At 43.8% G+C, this 20,678-nt stretch overlaps 2 protein-coding genes across 2 annotated transcripts; both read right to left on the minus strand.

The window, feature by feature from the left end:
- Nucleotides 1-3,324: 3,324 nt before the first annotated feature.
- On the minus strand, nucleotides 3,325-5,547 carry Ubqlnl (ubiquilin like). Its single transcript, XM_034485686.2, has one exon. The coding sequence runs from the start codon at nucleotides 5,308-5,310 to the stop codon at nucleotides 3,511-3,513; it is 1,800 nt and encodes a 599-aa protein (XP_034341577.1). The 5' UTR covers nucleotides 5,311-5,547; the 3' UTR covers nucleotides 3,325-3,510.
- Nucleotides 5,548-6,901: 1,354 nt separating this feature from the next.
- Nucleotides 6,902-14,451, minus strand: LOC117698467 (olfactomedin-4-like). The gene is made up of 6 exons (XM_034490044.2): nucleotides 14,293-14,451; nucleotides 12,377-12,529; nucleotides 11,400-11,624; nucleotides 11,057-11,222; nucleotides 10,532-10,691; nucleotides 6,902-8,346 (listed from the first exon to the last, which is right to left on the minus strand). The coding sequence occupies exons 1-6, from the start codon at nucleotides 14,362-14,364 to the stop codon at nucleotides 7,602-7,604; spliced, it is 1,521 nt and encodes a 506-aa protein (XP_034345935.1). The 5' UTR covers nucleotides 14,365-14,451; the 3' UTR covers nucleotides 6,902-7,601.
- Between the last annotated feature and the right edge of the window lie 6,227 nt (nucleotides 14,452-20,678).

Here is a 20,678-nt window from a genome sequence, read left to right on the forward strand (position 1 = left end):
AACTAAAGAATTTGAGTCAAGAAACACCCAGAAGATTGCAAGATTGACAGCCACTTCTAGAACATCAATAAAGTGGTACCTAGCTTGTTATATGTTGGAACATCTTTGGGGTATATGCCCAGTAGTGGTATAGCTGTGTCTTCAGGTAAAACTATTACTAGTTCTCTGAGGAACCACCAGATTGATTTCCAAAGTGGTTTTACCAGCTTGCAGTCCCACCAGCAATGGAGGAGTGTTCCTTTTTCTCCACATTCTCGCCAACATGTGCTGTCACCTGGTTTTTTTGATCTTAGCCATCCTGATTAGTGTGAGGTAAAATCTCAGGGTCATTTTGATTTGCATATCCATAATGCTCCAATATATAACAAGGACATATGCTCCTCTATGTTCATAGCAGCCTTAATTTATAATAGCCAGAAGCTGGAAACCACCCAGATGTCCCTCAACAAAAGAATGGATACAGAAAATGTGGTACATTTATACAATGGAGTGCTACTCAGCTATTAAAAACAATGACTTTCTGAAATTCACAGGCAAATGGATGGAACTAGAAAATATCATCTGAGTTAGGTAACACAGATACAAAAGAACACACATGGTTTGTACTCACTGATAAATGGATATTAGCCCAAAAGCTCAGAATACCCACAATACAAATCACAAACCATATAAAGCTTAAGAAAAAGGAAACCAAAGTATAGATGCTTCAATCCTACATATAACAGGGAACAAAACAATCACAGGAGGTAAAGGAAAGGCATGTCCTGGGAGGGAAAGAGGAGGTGGGGGAATGGGGCAGGATCAGGTATTGGAAGGGACAGGAGAGAAATACAGTGTCAGGAAATAGAACAGAAACATATAGCAGTGGGGGATAGGAAGCTGGAGGTAGCCACTAAAAAGTCCCAGATGCCAGGAAAGCAAGAGGCTCCCAGGACCCAACGGTGATGACTTTAGCTGAAATACCCAACAAAGGGAAGATACAACCTGTAGGAATCACCCCCAGTAGATAGGCAAGACCCTCAGTTGAGGGATGGCGCCATCCACACATCTCAAAATTAACCCAGAAATGTTCCTGTCCAAATGAAAGACAGAGACAAAAAAGAAACAGAGACTGAAGGAAAGGCCATTCAGAGACCACCCTACCTAGGAATTCATCCCATCTGCAGACACCAAACCCCCACACTATTGCTGACACCAAGAAGTGCTTGCTGACAGGAGCCTGGTATGGCTGTTCTCTGTGAGGTTCTACCAGCATCTGACCAATAGAGATGCAGATACTCACAGCCAACCATCAGACTGAGCCCGGAGACCCCAGTGGAAGAGCTAGGGGAAGAACTAAAGGAGCTGAAGAGGGTTGCAACCTCATAGGAAGAAGTATATTAGCCAGGCAGTGGTGGAGCATGCCTTTAATCCCAGCACTTGGAAGGCAGAGGCAGGAGGATTTCTGAGTTCGAAGCCAGCCTGGTCTTGATGCTCAAGAGTAGGAGGGTGCTAGAGCAGTGAGGCAGGAGTGAGTGAGTGGATGGAGCAGCACCCTCGCAGAAGCAAATGGGAGGGTCAGGGGATGGGGGATTTGTGAAGGGGTAACCAGGAAGGGGGATATCATTTGAAATGTAAATGAATAAAATAACTAATTAAAAGAAAAAGAAAGTGGTACCTATGGAGGTGAAGAAGCAGGACTTCAGTAGACAACTTCCATTACAGAAAACAGCTAAAAGAATCTTTGACAAAAGGTTTTATGTGTGAGGGTTTTGTTATGGCCTATGTCTTGCATTCTGTGAGATTTAGAGGGGGAAATGGTGAAATGATTCTGAAGACAATGAGTGTACAGAGTTAGATGGGGTATGCTCAGAACACAGTGGAATGAAAAATAGGAAGATGATATCATATCAGGCATGGTTGGTATATAATTGTCATTCCAGCACTAAGGGAGGGAGATGGCAGAGGATAAGTTCTAGGCTAGCTTGGACTATACAGAAAGTCTCATTTCTTTCCATCTTGATAACTATCATCTGTCTATATCTACCTATCAACCTTGGGCTGCTAATACAAGCTGAGATAAATACAGTAAACCTATAATTTCTTTTTTGAATATGTTTTTGATAAGTTGTAGTGGTGACAGAGGATCTAGAAAGAAGCTTACTAGAAGTGATGGAAACTTTGTGTTCATGCCCCTTACACTTGCTGATGATAGTGACTTTGTGTTCATGCCCCCTTACACCTGCTGATGATAGTGACTTTGTGTTCATGCCCCCTTACACTTGCTGATGATAGTGACTTTGAGGCCACCTTTAGAATACAAGAGAGTCTGTCCCAAAAAAACAAAACAAAAAGAAAGACTATATTTTGTCTATTTAGTTAACGACTGAAACCATGCCAACTTATAAATAAGAGTATATTGCTTAATAACTGGACCATAAATGGTTGTGTCTCCTATCAGGCAGGGATACTTTAAACAAGGCAAGAGGAAAAGGCGGAGCTTGATGAAGTACATGATGTCCCAAGGAGGGCTAGCTGAGGAAGGGTGGGAATCTGCAGTAAAGGTGACTGTAGTTGTACCTCTGCTAGACAATGGAAGACAAGTCACAATCTAAGTCTTGTAATCATGGAACTAATAATTCATAAGAGGTCCCAGTTATAAATACCAATATCTCATTTATACATGAATTCCTCCTACCTAAATCTATTATTGCTCTTCTTTCAAGTTAAATTTGGTTTTGAGAAAGATGACTAAATATCTAGGCCTATGTAAAGTTTCCCTTTGTTTCACAAGTCTATTCTTGTACCACTGGATATTTATATCTACCTGTGTATACACAACCTAGGTTACATGTGTTTGTTCTCTGACATTTGGTCATTTTATAAGCAAACAGTAATTATTTATCAAGAGATGTATAATGTATGTATTTGTGTATCTATATATCTGTGTTTTACCTAGTGGGTAAAACAAAGACATCAAGCACCTTTTGTTGATTTCCTGAGGAAAAAAGCCAACTAAACATGTTGATGTTTAGCCGGGCGGTGGTGGCGCACGCCTTTAATCCCAGCACTTAGGAGGCGGAGCCAGGCGGATTTCTGAGTTAGAGGCCAGCCTGGTCTACAGAATGAGTTCCAGGACAGCCAGAACTACACTGAGAAACCCTGTCTCGAAACAAACAAACAAACAAAAAAACATGTTGATGTTCATGAATAATCCCAGCACTGGGACAGCAGAGGCAGAGGGATTGGCACAGATTGAATTCCAGCTTGGTCTACATAGAAAGTCCCTGTCTCAAAAACAAAAACAACAAAATGAAGGCGAGCCTCAGATGAAGGCAAGTAGGTGTAGCCATTTTATTGACAGATCTTCCAGCCATGACCAGTGAGCTAGTATTCAGTTGAACAACCATTGATTGGTTTCTCCTGTTCCAGGACTTCTCCCATTTGAAAACATCAGGAAAGGTAGGAGAGGCAGGTGAGGTGGTCAAGTGGGTCAACATGCAGTAGAAAGCAGACTGGGAGACATAATTGTTAGAATCCCTGAGAACTCTTGAGCTTGTGAATAGCAGCATTAGTGTCACCATCAGTAGCAATGAGAGCTTGCAGGTTGGCATTATAATTTACAAATCCCATGGCCTGGAGACATTCCATCTCTTTGCTGAAACGAACCTCAGGGGCTTGTGGGAAATGGGAAGAGTCTCCAGACAGGGGCTGTACTCCCTGAAGGACTGTTCCAGATTTATGGCAGCTTTCAGGACTCTGAGGCTCAGTCATGTCTTGCACATTCCAGGTCCAGGGCACTGTATCAGGGTAGCCATAGCTGAAAGGAATAAGCCAACCTAGACCCCATAGGTAAGGTTCAATGTAGGGCAAAAGGGCAGGAGCCTCTGTAGCCAATAGCTGCAGACCATGCTCGATTTGTAATAATGCTTGTGATATTTTGGGGTTGGCTAGGGCTAAAAGCAAGTCATGAAGCTGTGATGACTGCAAGGATGTGGAGGTTTGCTGCCTCCACTGCTCATTCACTTGGGGTGTATTCATGAGCAGCAGCATCTGAGCTGCCATCTGTGGGTGGTTCCTAAGCAACTGGATCATGTCTCCTGTGATCTGAGAACAGGTCTGGTCATCCGACTGCTGGAGATCTTCCTCTAACCACTCGTCAGAGTTACCTAGAGGGGTGGTAGTATCCTTATCAACTTGAGGCTCCTGGATGACTGGAATCTCAGATGGCTGCTGAACAACACAGACATTGCTTCGGCCCTGTGTGGCAACTGTGGCTGGATTTTCCCTGGGAACGTTGTTGGTATTACTTGGAGTAGCATTTGTTGGGCTGATTGATGATAATCCACAAGAATTTGCATAAATTACTTGGGAAGAAGAAAACTGGTCCCATTGTTCTTGAGGAAACGGTTGAGATAGGCAAGGAGTCTGGAGTTGTTCTAGTATTTGTCCAGCCAGAAGAGCTGTAAAAGAATTGTCCTCCAAAAGATCATGCACACCATTGAGTATATGGTCATTGAAATTGACATAGCTCTGGCCCAGGGAATCATTCCCATTTGGAATTGTTTCTAAGCCCAAGTATGGCAGTGGGTTCGGTGGATGCTCAGGGTTCTGTGCTGGCTGCTGGATCTGCATTATCTCTTGGATGATCGCAAGGTGCCTGGCCAGCTCCAGAGTCTGGCATAGGGTCTCAGGATTGTCAAGAAGATGGGAAACTTCTGGGTTCTGCTGTATCAATTCTTGCATATATGGGTGTTCTGGAAGCAGCTGATTCACGAAGTCCATATTAGACAGCAGTCTCTGGACACAAAGATTCTCCACTATCTGTGCAATATGCTCTAGACTACCCATTTCTGGGTCTTGAGCCTCCGGCTCCATGAGAAGGGATGATTCCACTTTAGTTTCACTCATGCCTGAAGATGGGCACACCGTACTGCTATTTCCTTTGGGGTTTCTGTCTTGATGGCAGGGATTGTTGGTTAACGGGTTCCGGAAAGAGTGAGCCAGGGATCTGGAGCCGTGCTTGGACTTGATGACCACATGGATAGTCTGGCCATCTGTGATGCCCCTGTGGCTCAGTGTGTCATGGTCTTTGAGAAGGCGGCCCATAAACACCAGTACCAGTTGTTCCATTTGGCATTTGAAGTGAGCAGACAGCTTCTCCTTGAACTGCCTGACTGAGGTGTCATCAGCTACTGTAAAGATGTTCTGGTTGCCTGGAGTCTTCACAATCACTCGAATGACACCTGGAGAGATATTCCCATCTGCAGGCACACCTGCAGGATACCTGCTCTGGGGCATCCTAGGTGATCGAGAGATAATATGCGGCATAGACCTTGTGGGTAGGCAGATGGGGAACAGGCAGAAGCAGGGGCAGAGAGGTGAGGGCAGGCAAGTGGTTCTGCTGGCCTTCGTTGCAGGTGTTGTGTTCTGAGGTCATAGGTTAATTTTTCTTGATGCCCCTAAAAGGGATGAGTGGGCTAAAGCCAGTATTATTCGATGTTGAGCCCTCACCCCAATTCTCCAGATGTGGCCCAGCTGAGGCCTGGCGTGGCTACTGACTCATACTTGGCACAGAGTGGACTAAGTAGTGATGACCCTTCACAGCTGCCCCACCCCCCAAGGGCATGACATGGTCAGAAAAGAAGTATTGTGATGTCAACTTAAGCCTCACAATGCATCATGATGAAATGAGGATGAATAAATTTGAGAGAGTGCAGAAGTTTCTCTTTGTAATAAAACAAAATAGAGATCTTTTAAAAATGAAGATAAAAGTTCCCAGTAAATAATAATAGTAGCAATAAGACAGATATGGAATGTGTGTTTTTACAGTGCTGTGTGTAGGTCCCTCTTTGGAATGGTCAGGCTTATTGTGTAAAGTGAATCTGCTGAAACCATTTTTAAAAACTCATTCTAGAGAGTAATATTGGAGTCTGCGTTACAGGAAGGACTTTTGCTAATGATCTTGACAAAGTGACCATTAGAAAGGAAATTGGAAACCAGGCTTGATAGGACATGCCTTTAACCCCAGCACTCTGGAAGCAGAGACAGGAAGATGTCTAGGGTGATCCTGTCTACAGAGTGAGTTCCAGGCCAGCCAGAGCTTACATAGTGAAGCCTTATCTCAAAAATTAAATTAATTAAATAAAATAATGTGTTTGAAGAAGGAAAATGAAACAAAAGTGGAAATCTTATGTGAAAAGGGAAGCCACGTTGTCCTCTGAGGTCTAGACTGTGGGACTGTAGACTTACGTGAGAATGTGTCCATGTGGTAAGTGAATATTTTCTTCTTCTCTGAGAAGTAGGTATGAGACTGGCCATGGAGCCCTTTCACAAAGATACTCCCAAGAGAGGAGAGTAAGTTGCTATTTGCAGCACACATCATTTGAGCCCTATCTCTGCCTGCATAGCAGTCTATTTGCATGAAGGATTTCAAGGTCTTTGCCCAGACTTAAGTGTAAACACCAAGGAAAGCAGGTACCTCTAGGTCAAGGGATAGCAGTGAAAGAGGTTAGCAATGCATTTCCTAAGGAAGAAAAGTTCCCACAAGTGAAGAGTCAAGATTCTTGGGACCCGGATTCTTGGAGCTAGTATCTGATAGTTTTTCATTAGGAAGCTCATGAATTATTAGTGGATATGTTAATATATCTACATGAATACTTACATGTATAATTATATATACACATATATATTTCAATATATATTGAAATTTCACATGTTCTAGGATACATATTTGTGAATATTCACAAAAGGAAAGTGCATCCATCCTCTGTGACGAGGCTAGCTTGTGGGTCTGGGTTTATACTGCCACCTAGAGAAAGGGGAGAATTGTATGGCCAGATAAGAGACACACAGAATTTGAAACTGCATGTTCTCAGTGTGTTGAAGAGAGGCATAAAAGGGCAAACACATGCTAGGAGACTTTCTGCAATCACACCAAGAAGTCTTTATTGAGAATGTGTCCAGACACAGTCCCATCCATATCCCATGCTACGAATCCTGACTGACATCCTAGAACACAGTCAGACCCAAGCGCCTCTTCCAATTCTACTCTAAGACCGGTTGAGGGCAGTAAGGACCAAGATTCTGACTCTCTTCTCTGTAGAACCTTGTAGGAGTATGGAGATCTAAGAGAAAACTTCTGTACCCCACTCTCAATACCAGCTTCCATGGATCTTCTGTGCTGAAGCCAGATGCACTCAATCGTGAGTATTAAAGGTCACATGATCCTAGAATGCTAAGTACTATCCTGATAAGTTTTAAGCATGATGAGCAAGCATCAGGGGGAAAAAAGAGGGCAACATTGCTCTAGCTGATTTTTTTGTTATTTTTTTAGTGCTAAGGATTGAAGAATGAGTTTTCTTCATACCTACTTGCTAAGCATTAAATCTAGGGCCTAGTACATGCTAAACACATGATTCAGACCTCATTAGTTACCTTCTTAGCGAACAATGTATTTTGTTTCTTAATCAAATCCTTGCAGGCCATTATTATTAGCACCTTAATGTGTTGACTGAGATAGTGATTACATGCAAAACAAAATTAATCAGTGTACTTCCATCATTTGAGTGGACAGTTATTAAGGGAGTTGTCCTTCTAGAGGGGAGGAAGAGAACATGTTTCTAATTGGACCCTGGTGAGTCTCCTATTCTAGATGGCTTGTTGGACTTGATAGGTTTGGATGGAGCTGGAGCCCCAGAAGGCCTTTTCATAGGCGAGCTTGATAGCTTTTGCTTTAGTGTTAGGAAGGTGAGATCATAATGTATTAAGAATCCATCATTATAAACATAGAGTCTGTGATCCCAAGGGCAGTAATTGATGCCATGCAGAGTTTCCAGCATCTTGTCCAACAGGATACTGAGGTGGTGTTCCTGCCCAGTGGTCGTGTCATAAGCATAAAATATTTCCTCTTGACGAGTGCTTAGTGAGCGCAAAGCATAGAGCACCCCACAAGCCATGAAGGCCCCTGAAAGAGCAGGCTTATACTGGCTAGTATACCAGGTTTGCTCAACTTCTAGGGTGCTATCATTGAGAAGACTTACAACCAGATTGCCTTTGCTTTCCTCTGTGGCATAGAACACCCACAGTCCCTTCTCATCACCAGAAAAATCTATGTCAGTCCAAGGCACACAAGCATATGAAAAGCGGTTGTTGTAGGTGGCACCAGGCAATGGACGTCGCAGCACTAGGGTGTTGGAGGAAAGGTCCACCTTGGCCATGTCTCTTGTGCCATAGTAGTTGAAGTACATGAAGTTCTTGTACACGGTATTGCCACTGCCGTCACCATAGCCCATCTTCCACTGCTCATAGTGCTTCAACAGCACCAGGTCATCATAAGATTGGTGCACCCTACAGTAGTCAAAATACCTAGGCCAAGCCCCACCCAACATTAGAACCATTAAGTACAGCAGTAACCAGGGTAGTAAAGTACTATGAAGATGCTCATCCCCAAATGGGACATCTATAGCACCATCCTTATACTCAAGCCCCAGGAAACATAGAAGAAAGGGTGGAAAGATTAAGTGTAACAACCAAAGAACCAAGAGACCTGCCGTGTCTTCTGGATATGATAGAAATTTTGTACCAATGAACTCACAACAATGTAGCCACCTACAGTAGACTAATAAAAGTCCCAGCAAAAATGTGGGAAATGTTTCTGAGGTCATTGCCCCAGATGGAGAGCTACAAGCAGTCCATAGCTGTGGGGGAAGGAGATTCTGTTTCTTTAGGTGCAACCCCCCTAACAGATTGCCTATGTCCAAGTAGTCAGCCCTACAGATGCGTAGGGCTGCACTAATGTGTAGGGAAGCACTAATAAGACTCACTAAAGCCGGGCGGTGGTGGCGCACGCCTTTAATCCCAGCACTTGGGAGGCAGAGGCAGGCGGATTTCTGAGTTTGAGGCCAGCCTGGTCTACAGAGTGAGTTCCAGGACAGCCAGGACTACACAGAGAAACCCTGTCTCGAAAAGCCAAAAAAAAAAAAAAAAGACTCACTAAAGTGTGTGTGTGTGTGTGTGTGTGTGTGTGTGTGTGTGTGTGTGTGTGTGTTCTTACAGAAGAAGAGTACATAAATGTTAAAGGAAGATATGGGGAGTCAGAGGTAGAAGGATGGACATGATGAACATACACAAAAATAAAAGTGGGAAGCCTCATATGTTAATTAACAGCATGGACTTTGGAGCCAAATGGCATCTATATTCTACCTTTTAACACTATGCCAAAATGAATAGCCATTTTAAAAGCAACAACTACAGTATCTGCTAACAATGTAAGTGCATATTCTTATTAACTAATCCTGAAAATATTATACAAAGCAGATTTTACCCTCAAAGATTGTAGGGTTAGGTCTCAGAAAGTTTAGATTCTTTCTTTGAAGTCACAGAGTTTATAACTGAAACCTGACAGGAATAACAAAAGTCTATACTTCATTGGCTGTGAGAACTGACCTAGACCATAAAAACAATACATTTAGTACAGTGTTTATTGTAAAGAGCAATTACCAAATAGTAGCTGACGCATTCTTTAACTGACAGCCCCCATACCAAGGCTGCACTGTATGCCTTGCTGCTGGTGAGATACAAGCAGACTATGGTCTAGAGTTGGGTTCAAGAAGGTTTCAATAAAATCATTTCTAAATTACAAAAATTCTCATTCCTTAACATTGGGCAGTAGTTCTAAAGGACCAATTTGCCTCTTGAGAGTAACCAGGGCAGAGACACAGGCTCACTGGTGTATCTTACAGGCTACATAGTGACCAGGGCAGAGACACAGGCTCACTGGTGTATCTTACAGGCTATATAGGCTAACTGGAGTTGGGGAGTATTATTATGACTAATGATCATCTCTTTCAGAAAAGCTTCAAGTGTGGCTCTTTAATGGCTGGTTCCACTCACATTTATTTCTCTCTCCCGTGATCTGCTGCTCAGCTAGGTCTACACCGTACTTCCACATACACTGACTTTACGCAGGGTGAGTTGCAGCCACCTTCCTAGCCAGCTGATGCACTGAAGGGCTCACATACCTGTTCACTGATTCAACTAGCCATTCATTTAACCAACAAATACTTGTTAGCACCCACTGCGGTGATTCCTACTTTTCCATGTAATCTCATAAAGTTTTATCATATATGTAATTATCCTCAGGTTATACATGGTTAAGAATGGCTCATCAATCTGAAGTCATTTAACATAAAGTCGATACTAAAAATCATCCTCAGTATCACTGTGTGTCTCAGGGTTGACCAGGACCATTGTTTGAAGGTCTAAGCAAAAGACTGGGACTCTAAAGCTAAGTGATAGAACAGTTTGTATTTGAGTTGGGATAAGAATTTGGCTCGTGATAAAATTAAAAACTTCAGAGTGGTAGGAGCCATATAAGTCCCATAGGATGTATTGGTTGGACTGCCAGGCCTAGGCTACACTGGCTGGCTCAGCAGCAAACATAAATCAAAGATAAGAATCTGTACTAGAGTTACAAAGAAACCTGTTGGAGCCAAGCTAAGGTTCATATGGAATGGATCCAGGCACAGAAAATTTGTCATCTAGGACTCACCTGTTATCAGCACGCAGAGGGGCCACCCAGTAAAGGGAAGAAGCTGGATTGGGTGCTGAGTCACGACCCCAGGCACCTGCCTTATATGATAAACCCCTCCAATTGAGCTTTACCACAAGGGGTCTGCTCACTTTCTGCAGGCCTCCATGAGCGCAGGAACCTACAGTGGAGAGTGGGCATGATATAAGCTAGGGGCATAAACCATAGAAAGCAGAGTATGGACCATAATTAGCACATGTGTGCTTGAAAGGATGTTCATGCAAGTGTATACATAATCATATAAATAGACTGATTTTGCATGCATAGAGATGAATGCACGTGCCTGGCTATGAGGAGTATGAATAGCTGCATATGTGAGTATGTCCGTGAGAAGTTTCCCATCTTGGTATGAACAAGAAATTGAAGGCTTATTCCTTATCAAGATCTTTACTGGCTTCCCCTTAGTCCCTCAGGTTACTATAGCAAGCATGCTTTGGCCCAGTCATTGAGAAACACAATCTTGAAGAAATCAGTCTGTGAACTCACCAGGAGCCAGGGGTGGACCAGGGTGTCTAGAGGACTGTTCCTGTTCCTTTTCCCTCTCGCATTCACTTAGCTGGCCCTCAAGGATGTCCACTTCCTCTCGCAGGGCATGGAAGCTTTGGCGGTCAGAGTCGAATAGAAGCTTCAGGGTCAGACTGGCATTGGTCACCTGAGAGAATGAGATGGCAGGATCGCCAGGTATGCTTAAGCTCAATTCACACTGTCGTCTTTCTAAGGTTAGACTCTTCTCCAGAAAGAAGAGGTTTTGGAAAGTGTCAAATATACCTCACCAGGTAAGACAGGGGGCTGTGAGAGTGAGGGAGGGCTGCTCGGTGTATCTACACACCCGGTTCTGGAGTTGATGGAGGAGATCCAAGGCCCCACTGACATTTCCATTGGCCTTAAGCTGAGCTGCCAACTCCTGTGCTCCTTCTAGCTCCAGGCGTAACAGGTTGAAGGCTGGGTTGTCATATTGGGACACAGTGACACCTGGATTCCTGGACTCCAGCATGTGACTCAGATCTACAGTCTGGCTGTCTTGATCTTCAATGACATGTACATACTCCTTGACCTAGGCATTAAAGGATAGGTATGTAGTTCCTCTAAATATCAAGGATCCTGACTTTTCCCATCCATTCACATCCAGAGATTATATACTTACAAAGCATTTATGTCTATTACCTTATTTAACAGTACTATTCCCATTTCTTACCTGAGGACATTCAGATTTTTGTCATTCATCGAGCCCTTTAGAGCCACCCCTCAAGAGTACTTAGATGAGTAAAAATATAAAAATGCCAACTTCTAGTCTGACCATATATCATTAAGCTTACTTGGGAGCTCAACAAGTAAGGCTCACTAAAGCACTGGCCACATTGGACTGTAGATAGAACATTTCTGCTCATTTGCCCTTATTAGGCTCAGTGTCGAGCTTTCCAGATCAGCCCACAAGCCCATGAACACCACATGCTATTTCAGTTCATTGATACAAACCTGTTCTCTGCTCCTTCACATTGGTCATCCTAATTTCAAGCCTTTGGTTAGACTACATGTATGTCTATGGTTGCCATTTCTTATTTTTCAAAGAATCTATATCCAGTAATTTATCTTTTAATGAAAAAGCACCTGTAATCACCTATGAGCTTTGTCTTATTGTTACTACTGTTGGAGACCGTAAGAATAGTACTGGATTTCCATTTGATTCTAAGGATCGATCTCAAAGACAAGGAATCATTACCACGAACTCACTCTTAAGCTGAAACCAATAAAGGGTGTGCTTACAAACCTACTCTCCCAACTGTAGCACAAAGCTCCAGCACTCACCCTGGACAGCTCTTGTGCATACTTGCCAATGAGCTTTTGTAATATACTCTCCAGATGTTCCAGCTGCTGCAGGAAGATAGAGTTGTTGGGTAGATGGACCGCACACTGGAAACTGACACTCTCATCCATGGAGTTTAATACAGTTCTCACCAGCTGCAAAAGCAAGGCCAAAGACACACTGAGGGCAATGAAGCAACTGGACCACCATATGCTGTTTGCAAAAGTGAAACAGGAAGAGGCCAGCCTTGCTCTGGAGTGCTGGAGAACAGTTAGTTCACATTGCACATAAAGAACATACTGACTGTATAGTGGTCCCTCTGTGGGGAGTTTGAGTTATTTTTAATGTGCCAGAATTGAAGTTTCGGTTTCCTTCTAACTTCCGTTGTTTGACCACCTTCATTTTGTATCACTTACTGAATGCATATGGCTACACTTCACATAGCCAGTTGCCAATATTCCCTTCATCTGCAGGAGAAGGTAATGCTTTCTGGCCTTCAGAAAAGCCCTCAGGCATGATTAGGGAACTTTGGTTCTCTACAAAGTCCCCACTCTTAGTACTTGGGAGTTCTCCACAACCTCAGCCTCTCCTGAAGAAAATAGGCAGAGAAGTTTCTAATCATCGAGGGAAGCAGCAGGAGGCATCCACATTTGGATTCAGATCTAACACAAGAATGTGTCATGAGGTGAGCCGTGATGCATACATTGCAGTTTTTAAAAAATCACAAGGATCTGAGACTAAAGGAATCTTACAAAATGATGTAATTAATAACTGACAAGGCTGCAAGCTTCTCCTAAGTTTAATATTTACTCCAAATCTTGTGCTCTTATATAGAAGACAGCTACACAGCTCTACACTTTGACAGAGTGGGTCAGCATAAGCTCAAAAGGTAAGAGTAGGAAGGAGCTCTCTGGCCATAGTGAACCAAAACAAGCGTGCAGCAGCTCTAGGGCTAAGAATCACGTGTGTTGAAATCTTACCCTTGCATAACATGACATGCTCACATTCAGTTCAAATCCACTCATTCTAGAGCTATATTTCCTTTTTTCCCTCTTAACATTTCATATATAATATCTCTGTGCCCCTACCTTCAGGCAGATAGTGGTAGACTTTTCAAGATTTACCCTATTTTACTTTAAAATAGGTAGGTGGGTGGATAGATGATAGATAGGAGAGAGAGAGAGAGAGAGAGAGAGAGAGAGAGAGAGAGAGAGACCCTGCCTGCTTGTAATACAGTCACTTAAATATGTTGTTATAATGCTTTAATTTTCCCACTTCCATTTTGAAGCTAAATAAGCTAGCACTAGATTGAAAATCCCTTCGTCAGTTTTTAGACTAGGTTCATTGTACCAGCTGCGGTTTCTTTGTAGAATTGTCTAAACATATGACCTGTATACTTCTCAGAGCTTTGCCCTCTCCCATATCTTTTTGAGCTCTGATACCCATAGTTTATTCTGGATATATCCCCATCTTGAAACTCACTCTCAGTAGGTTTTAAACTTGGGCAGAAACTAAAATAGAACCACTCAATCTATAATGCCCTGGGCTGACCACCCTCATGACCAGTATCCTTATTTCAGGAAGAATATACACTGAATCAATGGAAAACAAGGACTTGTAACAGTATGTTGTACAGTCCAGAGAGTCCAGTTATCTATCTATCTATCTATCTATCTATCTATCTATCTATCTATCTCTGTCTCTATCTCTATCTCCACTTATCCTATGCCTGTACAACCCAAGGGAAAATTAAAGCAAAATGCCATCCCACCCTCCAACTCTCCATATCCTGTTCTCTCTACCTTCACTCTTGCCAAAGATACAGGAATTCTTGAACAAAATGAGAATGAAAAAGGCTGCCACCCCAAAACATAGAGCCATCTCACTCCTACATGATACCTTCACCCTCTGCCTGTACCTGAGGCTGTCCTGGAAGCACCAGGGGCAGCAGCAGTAGAAAAAAGGCCAAAAGAGCTGGGTCAGACTGCATCTTGATCCAACTGTAGGTATGGGATTAAGTCCCTAGGCTTCCCCTGAGCTTTTATCTCCAGTGCAAATGAATAGTCTCAGTAGGAGGGACAAAGATTTCAACATCAAAAGGGCTAAGATATGTGAAGGGTCTTAAAAGGAGGGAAAAGGTGTCACAGCAAACTGTTGACTTCAAACATGGGTGGAAGTGGGTTTCCACTATGAAAACACAGTTGTCCTCATCCATCCCAAACTAATATCTGTCCCCACCTTTCAGGCCCTCTTATACAAATAGATTAAAGCAAACCTGAAACATCTGGAGGGGCCTTGGGATGGGTCCCTTTCAAAGGGGATTATGGTCTTTTCCTCAACTTTCAGGGGAGGAAGGCCCTAGAAGGAAATGCAACCTAACCTATTCATTCTAAGGACCAAAACCACTTACTTAACCACTTAACCATGTCCCTTGGATGAGGACCAAAGTGTGCCCCTGGGAAGATTGCTTAAGCAACAGTGCACTGTGTTGCCTTCTTACAAGCCTTTCCCCATCCTCAGCAATCTGCCTCCTCCACAATGCTGAATACTCAAACATTCATTCTACTGCACCTCCAAATGCTCTCTAATCTCTTTATGCTGAATGCCCACTGTCTCTGCTGTATGTGTTCTAAGAAGCCTCTATGCCAGCAGCAACAGAAGTCCAACAAGCCTCAAGTTCTCTGGCCTCTCAAGGAAGAGTTTGGTTGCTAAGGCCTGGACAAGAAAGCACAGCTCAGGACTCTTACTTTGAGTTATTCTAAACCTGTGTGTGTGTGTGTGTGTGTGTGTGTGTGTGTGTGTGTGTGTGTGTGTGTTCTCAGTCATCTTATTTGAGTACTTACTACCTGAGCAATGTGGAGTCTCCCTGGGAGACACTAGATTTCACTGAAAATTTTCCATGAAGGGTTTATCATTCCATTTTTATTGAGAAGGTTGGTGTCTGTAACTAGTAGCTATGCTGACTGCTGCTTCCCTCCTTCTCACAATGACCCTAAATTCAGATTCTGAGGCCACTTAGTGCTGTGGTTCTCTGACTACTCACTCATCCTTCAAGATTTTATGTGTGCCATATTTTAAAAACATAAGTGAGTTCTCTGTTTTCTAGTCTAGAAAGGCTTTGAGATATAATTTTATGTGTGCCATATTTTAAAAACATAAGTGAGTTCTCTGTTTTCTAGTCTAGAAAGGCTTTGAGATATAATTCTGGGGTATTACATTATATTAAAATATTGGGAAATCTTTGAGGTTGTATTTTAACTTGATTTACAGATTCTCACTTCTTATCTCCCTTACTCAAAACCAGAGAGTCAGTCTCCACTGAGTCCCACATCCTGACCTTTTCATCAGAAAACAGAGGGTAAAAAAGATAACCTACGTTTATCTTGAGAAATCAAACATGCATATGATATGAAATATCCGGAATCACGGTCTAAGTTGGTGGCACTAGATCTCTGTTACATAAGAATGAATGGAAGAAAGTCCACGTGAGTAGAATAGCCTGGGCAACAATGAGAGCATGAGCTGTAGCCAGTCCCCAGTACCTTAGCAACTGTATCTAGCAAATGACACAAGGTGAAAAAAGCAGGATCTCCCTAAGAGTCTGATCAGAAATGGGGAACCTCCTTGGGAAGCAAGCCCAGTATTGCCCCCTCCACAGCTTTCTAGAACCCAAGGTATTAACCACCACCCCCCAAGACCGGAAACCAATTTCCAGAGCTCCATGCCTTCATCCATGCTATACTGTTTCTCCAGCTCCTCTCCTATTGTCTTCATCCCTTCAGCAGATGTGGGGTTCTTGCTTGATGTCAGATACCTTACAAAGGTATCTGGCCACACAGAACACGTTAGACCAATCTGATTCCATGTAGAGTGATGGAGAGAGACTGTAGTTTCATCAATATGTCCTGACTTCCCTGTGTGTCACTGAAGGGCTAAAATTATTTTATATTGTTATGATTTTTCACTGAAAACAAAACTTTAAGACTCAGACTGTACAGGTGGAGAGAGGTCAGTTTAATGTACTCTGCCTACCTACATGCTCTAAATAGGTAGTGTGGTCACTGTACCACCTGATGGCAGATGATGTCAATCAACATTTGGGTTCACCCAGATAGAGCTTATGCTACAGCTTGACTGTCAGTACTCACTTTTCTCACACTTTGAAGCAAGTGCCTAAGCCTCTGAGTGATCTGCTGCATTGCACTCCATAGACCACAGGATTAATTGTGGGAGGAACTACCGTGTAGAGATTTGCCAATAAGATGTGAATATGGCTGGGAACCGTATGGAGGTCGAAATGGTGAGCCAGGAAAGAAAAGAGAGCAGGTGTGTAGAAGAGAACAGCAGCATGGGCCCTGCACATACCCAAAGCCTTGTAGCAGGCACCGTGGGATGCCAGGTGACAGACAAGCAGGAGTATGAGGGCTTAGGAAGAACCTATGAGCCCAAGGTCCAGGGCTAAGGAGAGCAATGTGGTGGCCAGTCGATACCAAATATTGGGACGTGTGTCACCACATGCTAGACGAGCCATGCCCATATGTTCACAGTAAGTGTGAGACAAAGCCCAATGCCCATAGAAAGGGAGTCTCTGGAGAAGGACCATGGAGAGTGCCATGACACAGGCACCACGAGTCACAGCTGCTACAGCTACTATACTCACCACATGTTGGCTCAGCAAAGCCCCATAGCATAGAGGCTGGCAGATGGCCACACAGCAGTCCACTGCTGTGGCTAGCAGCACTGAGGACTCAGAAATGAAGGCCACATGAACAACAAAGAGCTGAGCTAAACAGCCCCCAAAGGAGATTTCATCTGAAAAGTCCCAAAGCACAGCTAGAGCTTTAGGTACTATAAATGTGGCCAGAATCAAATCAGCAACTGCTAGAAGCCCCAAAAGCTGGTACATGTGATCTTGTATGTCAACTGTCACCAACCCCAGGAGAAGGGTGTTCAACCAAAGATGCCAGATACAGCAAGTACGTGGGCACAGAAAGCCAGGCATGCAAGCCCTCAAGTCCTGGCACACCCAGTAGGACAAAGGACCCAGGCCCAGAAAGTGATTGAGGACGGGCACCAAAGGATCCAGCTCCATCTTCTGCCTCCACCTGGATTTGTCCCTGCAGGGCATAAAGAAGTCCTGTAAGCATCAGCTGTAGTTTTACAGAGATTTGGGTGAGGTTAGGTTGATGGAAAGGAAGGAGAAAGCTGCTGCCACATTTTCTGGTTGCTATACCATGGACTGCTATGTGGAAAAAATGGATTTCCCAACAGTATTATGGGGTTGTTACTGTTTCCATATGATGGATCAAAGAATTTTGGATCTAAGTGGTTAACAGATGCCTAGTTACATAATGAATAAACAGGAGAGTTGGGGGTTAAATCAAATCTTATCTGCCTAAACACCATGCATTTTTTAGTGTCCCTTACTCTGAGTGGAATGCTCCTGCATCAGTCTAGGTATGTGGGGAAATCATTCTTATTAGATGGCAAGCAAACTACATCTTCCTTGCACCCCAGGGAAATGCAGATCAGCATAACCAGGATGAAGCAGATAGGAAGCGTCTCCTCCAATCCTTTAACTGACAAATGTTAAAGGGAAGCTCCTGGTCCACAGTCCTTTTCTCAAGAGTTTATTAAGTTCATATCCACTCCCCCAAATGCTACATCACACACACACACACACACACACACACACACACACACACACACACTGAAAAGGATGCTTTCATGCTGCCAATACCAAATCCCCTTCGAGTTCCTGTCCACCACAGTTCTAAGTACCTAATTTTCTGGAATGTAACCCTTTCTTTGATCAGTATCAACATTTGAGATTCCTCAAATCCAACTTTGTGGTTCCTTTTTCCTCTGTTCTTTGTCCATGGAAAGACACTGTAGATTCTATAGAATCACTTTGGGGAATCTGGAACCCACTAAGGCTGAAGATCATCAGGACTGGGACAGCAGTGGAAAAGGTATCTCCATCGCAGTGGAGCTGGTGGTCCAATTAAGATGATGATACTGGAGAGAGGGCAGACTCTGTGTGTGTGTGTGTGTGTGTGTGTGTGTGTGTGTGTGTGTGTGCCTGTGCGCGCATGTGTCTGTGCGGGTGCTCACATGTGCACGTGTACAAGTGTCTCTATGTAGCCCTGAATAACTTCAAATTCACAGAGATCCACCTGCCTTTGCCTCCCACGTGCTAGAAAACCTTGAGTCAGGAATAACAGTACCAATGTGTAACCCTGGCACTTTTCAGGGTGAGGCTAGAAGACTGTGGATTCTAAGTCACCACAGGCTACCTCAAATACCAACACCACCATATACCATGAACACACATTCAAACCACTACCACCACCACACCACACAAAGCAACCTGGAGGAAAGAATTGCAGTAAAATAGAGTTCTTTTGTGCTCTGCCCAGAGACCAGTTTTGCCATTCATTTTCCTGAGAGATGGAATCTGGTACTCTATCCTAGTCTGTTAAATTGTTAAGCTGCAGACTGAGGAACCTGGGACAGGTGACCAGAGAACAGTTTAGCAGAGCCATAAAGTTTAGCAGATCTACTTTTTGGGGTGGTTACTTATCTGCACAGCTTCCCACAGAGCAGAGAAGTTAAAACCCACAGTAGATGTTCCCACATAGGAGCCACTGATTAGGAACCAGAACTTCCTGTTAGAAGGTGATGCTTTGCCAAGTCATGGCACCCTGCCCTGTTCCCTTACTATCGGGCCCCACAGACACCTCTGGACACTGAGAACACCCTGTTTGGGCCCCTTTACACAGGGCAGACTACAAAGAACCTAAGATATCAACTCCCTCAGTAGCTGGGAATCTCTGTACCCAAACCACACGGTAAGCACAACTTGTACCCACGAGAGGGCCCCTTAACAACATCCTGTGCTCAGGGTAAGGGCTCTGTCAGCACACATTCTGTTGGCACCTTTCCAAGGACAACGCTTTGGACCCTTTGTAACCATAGCAAACACGTCTCCTTCAACTTCCGTCTACACACTAAGTGAAGATGGAGAGAGGGAAGCGGTGAACCCTCCTTGCCTCTTCTAGCCCAGTGGTTCTCAGCCTTCCCAATGCTGCAACCCTTTAATACAGTTCTTCATGTTGTGGTGACCCCCCCCCCCACCCAACCATAAAATTATTTTTGTTGCTACTTCAGAACTGTAATTTTGGTACTGTTTTGAATCATAATGTAGATATCTGTGTTTTCCGGTGGTCTTTAGAGACCCTTTTGTAAGGGTCATTCAACTCCCCAAAGGGGTCTTGACCCACAGGTTGAGAGTCACTGTGCAGGCCTTACTTCTGCCCTGTCCTGACTCTCTGCAGGCATCACTGGACCCTTCTCATTTTCCATCTGCCTCTATTCTTATAACATCATAAGCCCTCATCCTGCATGGCAACCTCAGCATCTCAGTCCCATTCCGCAACAGGCATGCAGTCAGAGGAAAGAATTACCAATATTCTCCCTTAGCTGCCAGCACTAGACTGGCTCTGGGCTGTGGCACAAGAGTCCAGCTGCATTTGTGTGGTGGAGACACTACTGTAGATATGTCAAACTACCTCAGGCTGCTTTCTGGGATCAGAAAATGCCTGTGCAGACAGGCCATGGCCACATAGGGCTGGGGCCATACAAGGTCTCCCGGATCCAGTCCAGGACTGTTCCTCCCCCATCCCTAGCTCCTTTCTTCTCAGGACATCGGTTTTCCTTTGTTGGAAGCTGCCCACACCACTTGCTTAGATGCTGAATGTTTATCTGGCTGTATATCCCTTTCTAGATGGTGTCTCTGTTCTGACTCACTTGTCTTTTCCAGCATCAGTCTTGGGGACATGGTAGTTCACGAACAAGCTAGGAACGAAGGTTTGGCCTTACCCTCTGCTACCTCTGGATAACATGAGGTCATTACCATCTCTTCTGTTTGGAGCTCCTTTTTTCCAGGTGCTTTATAAACCAACTCCTGACTAAGGGGTTTATGTGAAACTTGGTCTTCATATGGGTTCTAAACAGCTGGAGCAGGAGATGTCCCAAAAGCTGTTGCCTGTACATGGCGTGTGTTCTAGTTGGGCTACCTTGTCTGGCCTCAGTTGGAGCAGATATATCTAGCCTCGCAGAGACTTTATATGCCAGAGTCAGGGAATACCAAGGGAAGAGGAAAGAGAGAGGGAAGATGGAGGGAAGGATTGTGGGAGGTAGTAACTGAGAGTGAGGCAGTGAGTGGGATGAAAAGTGAATAAGTAAAATATAATTAATGAATAAATAAGAAAAAATACACATCATATTTGAAAATATTATCTT

This window comes from Arvicanthis niloticus, chromosome 1 (genome assembly GCF_011762505.2).
Source record: "Arvicanthis niloticus isolate mArvNil1 chromosome 1, mArvNil1.pat.X, whole genome shotgun sequence".
Lineage (NCBI taxonomy): Eukaryota > Metazoa > Chordata > Mammalia > Rodentia > Muridae > Arvicanthis > Arvicanthis niloticus.

Excerpts from the sequence above, each read along its gene's own strand:
- LOC117698467 (XM_034490044.2), bottom strand. The coding sequence starts at position 14,364 with ATGCAGTCTGACCCAGCTCTTTTGGCCTTTTTTCTACTGCTGCTGCCC. Across the intron at positions 12,530-14,292 it reads TGCTTCCAGGACAGCCTCAG|CTGGTGAGAACTGTATTAAA; the intron begins GTACAGGCAGAG and ends TTGCTTTTGCAG. Across the intron at positions 8,347-10,531 it reads CCTCTGCGTGCTGATAACAG|GTATTTTGACTACTGTAGGG; the intron begins GTGAGTCCTAGA and ends GGCTTGGCCTAG.
- Ubqlnl (XM_034485686.2), bottom strand. The coding sequence starts at position 5,310 with ATGCCGCATATTATCTCTCGATCACCTAGGATGCCCCAGAGCAGGTAT.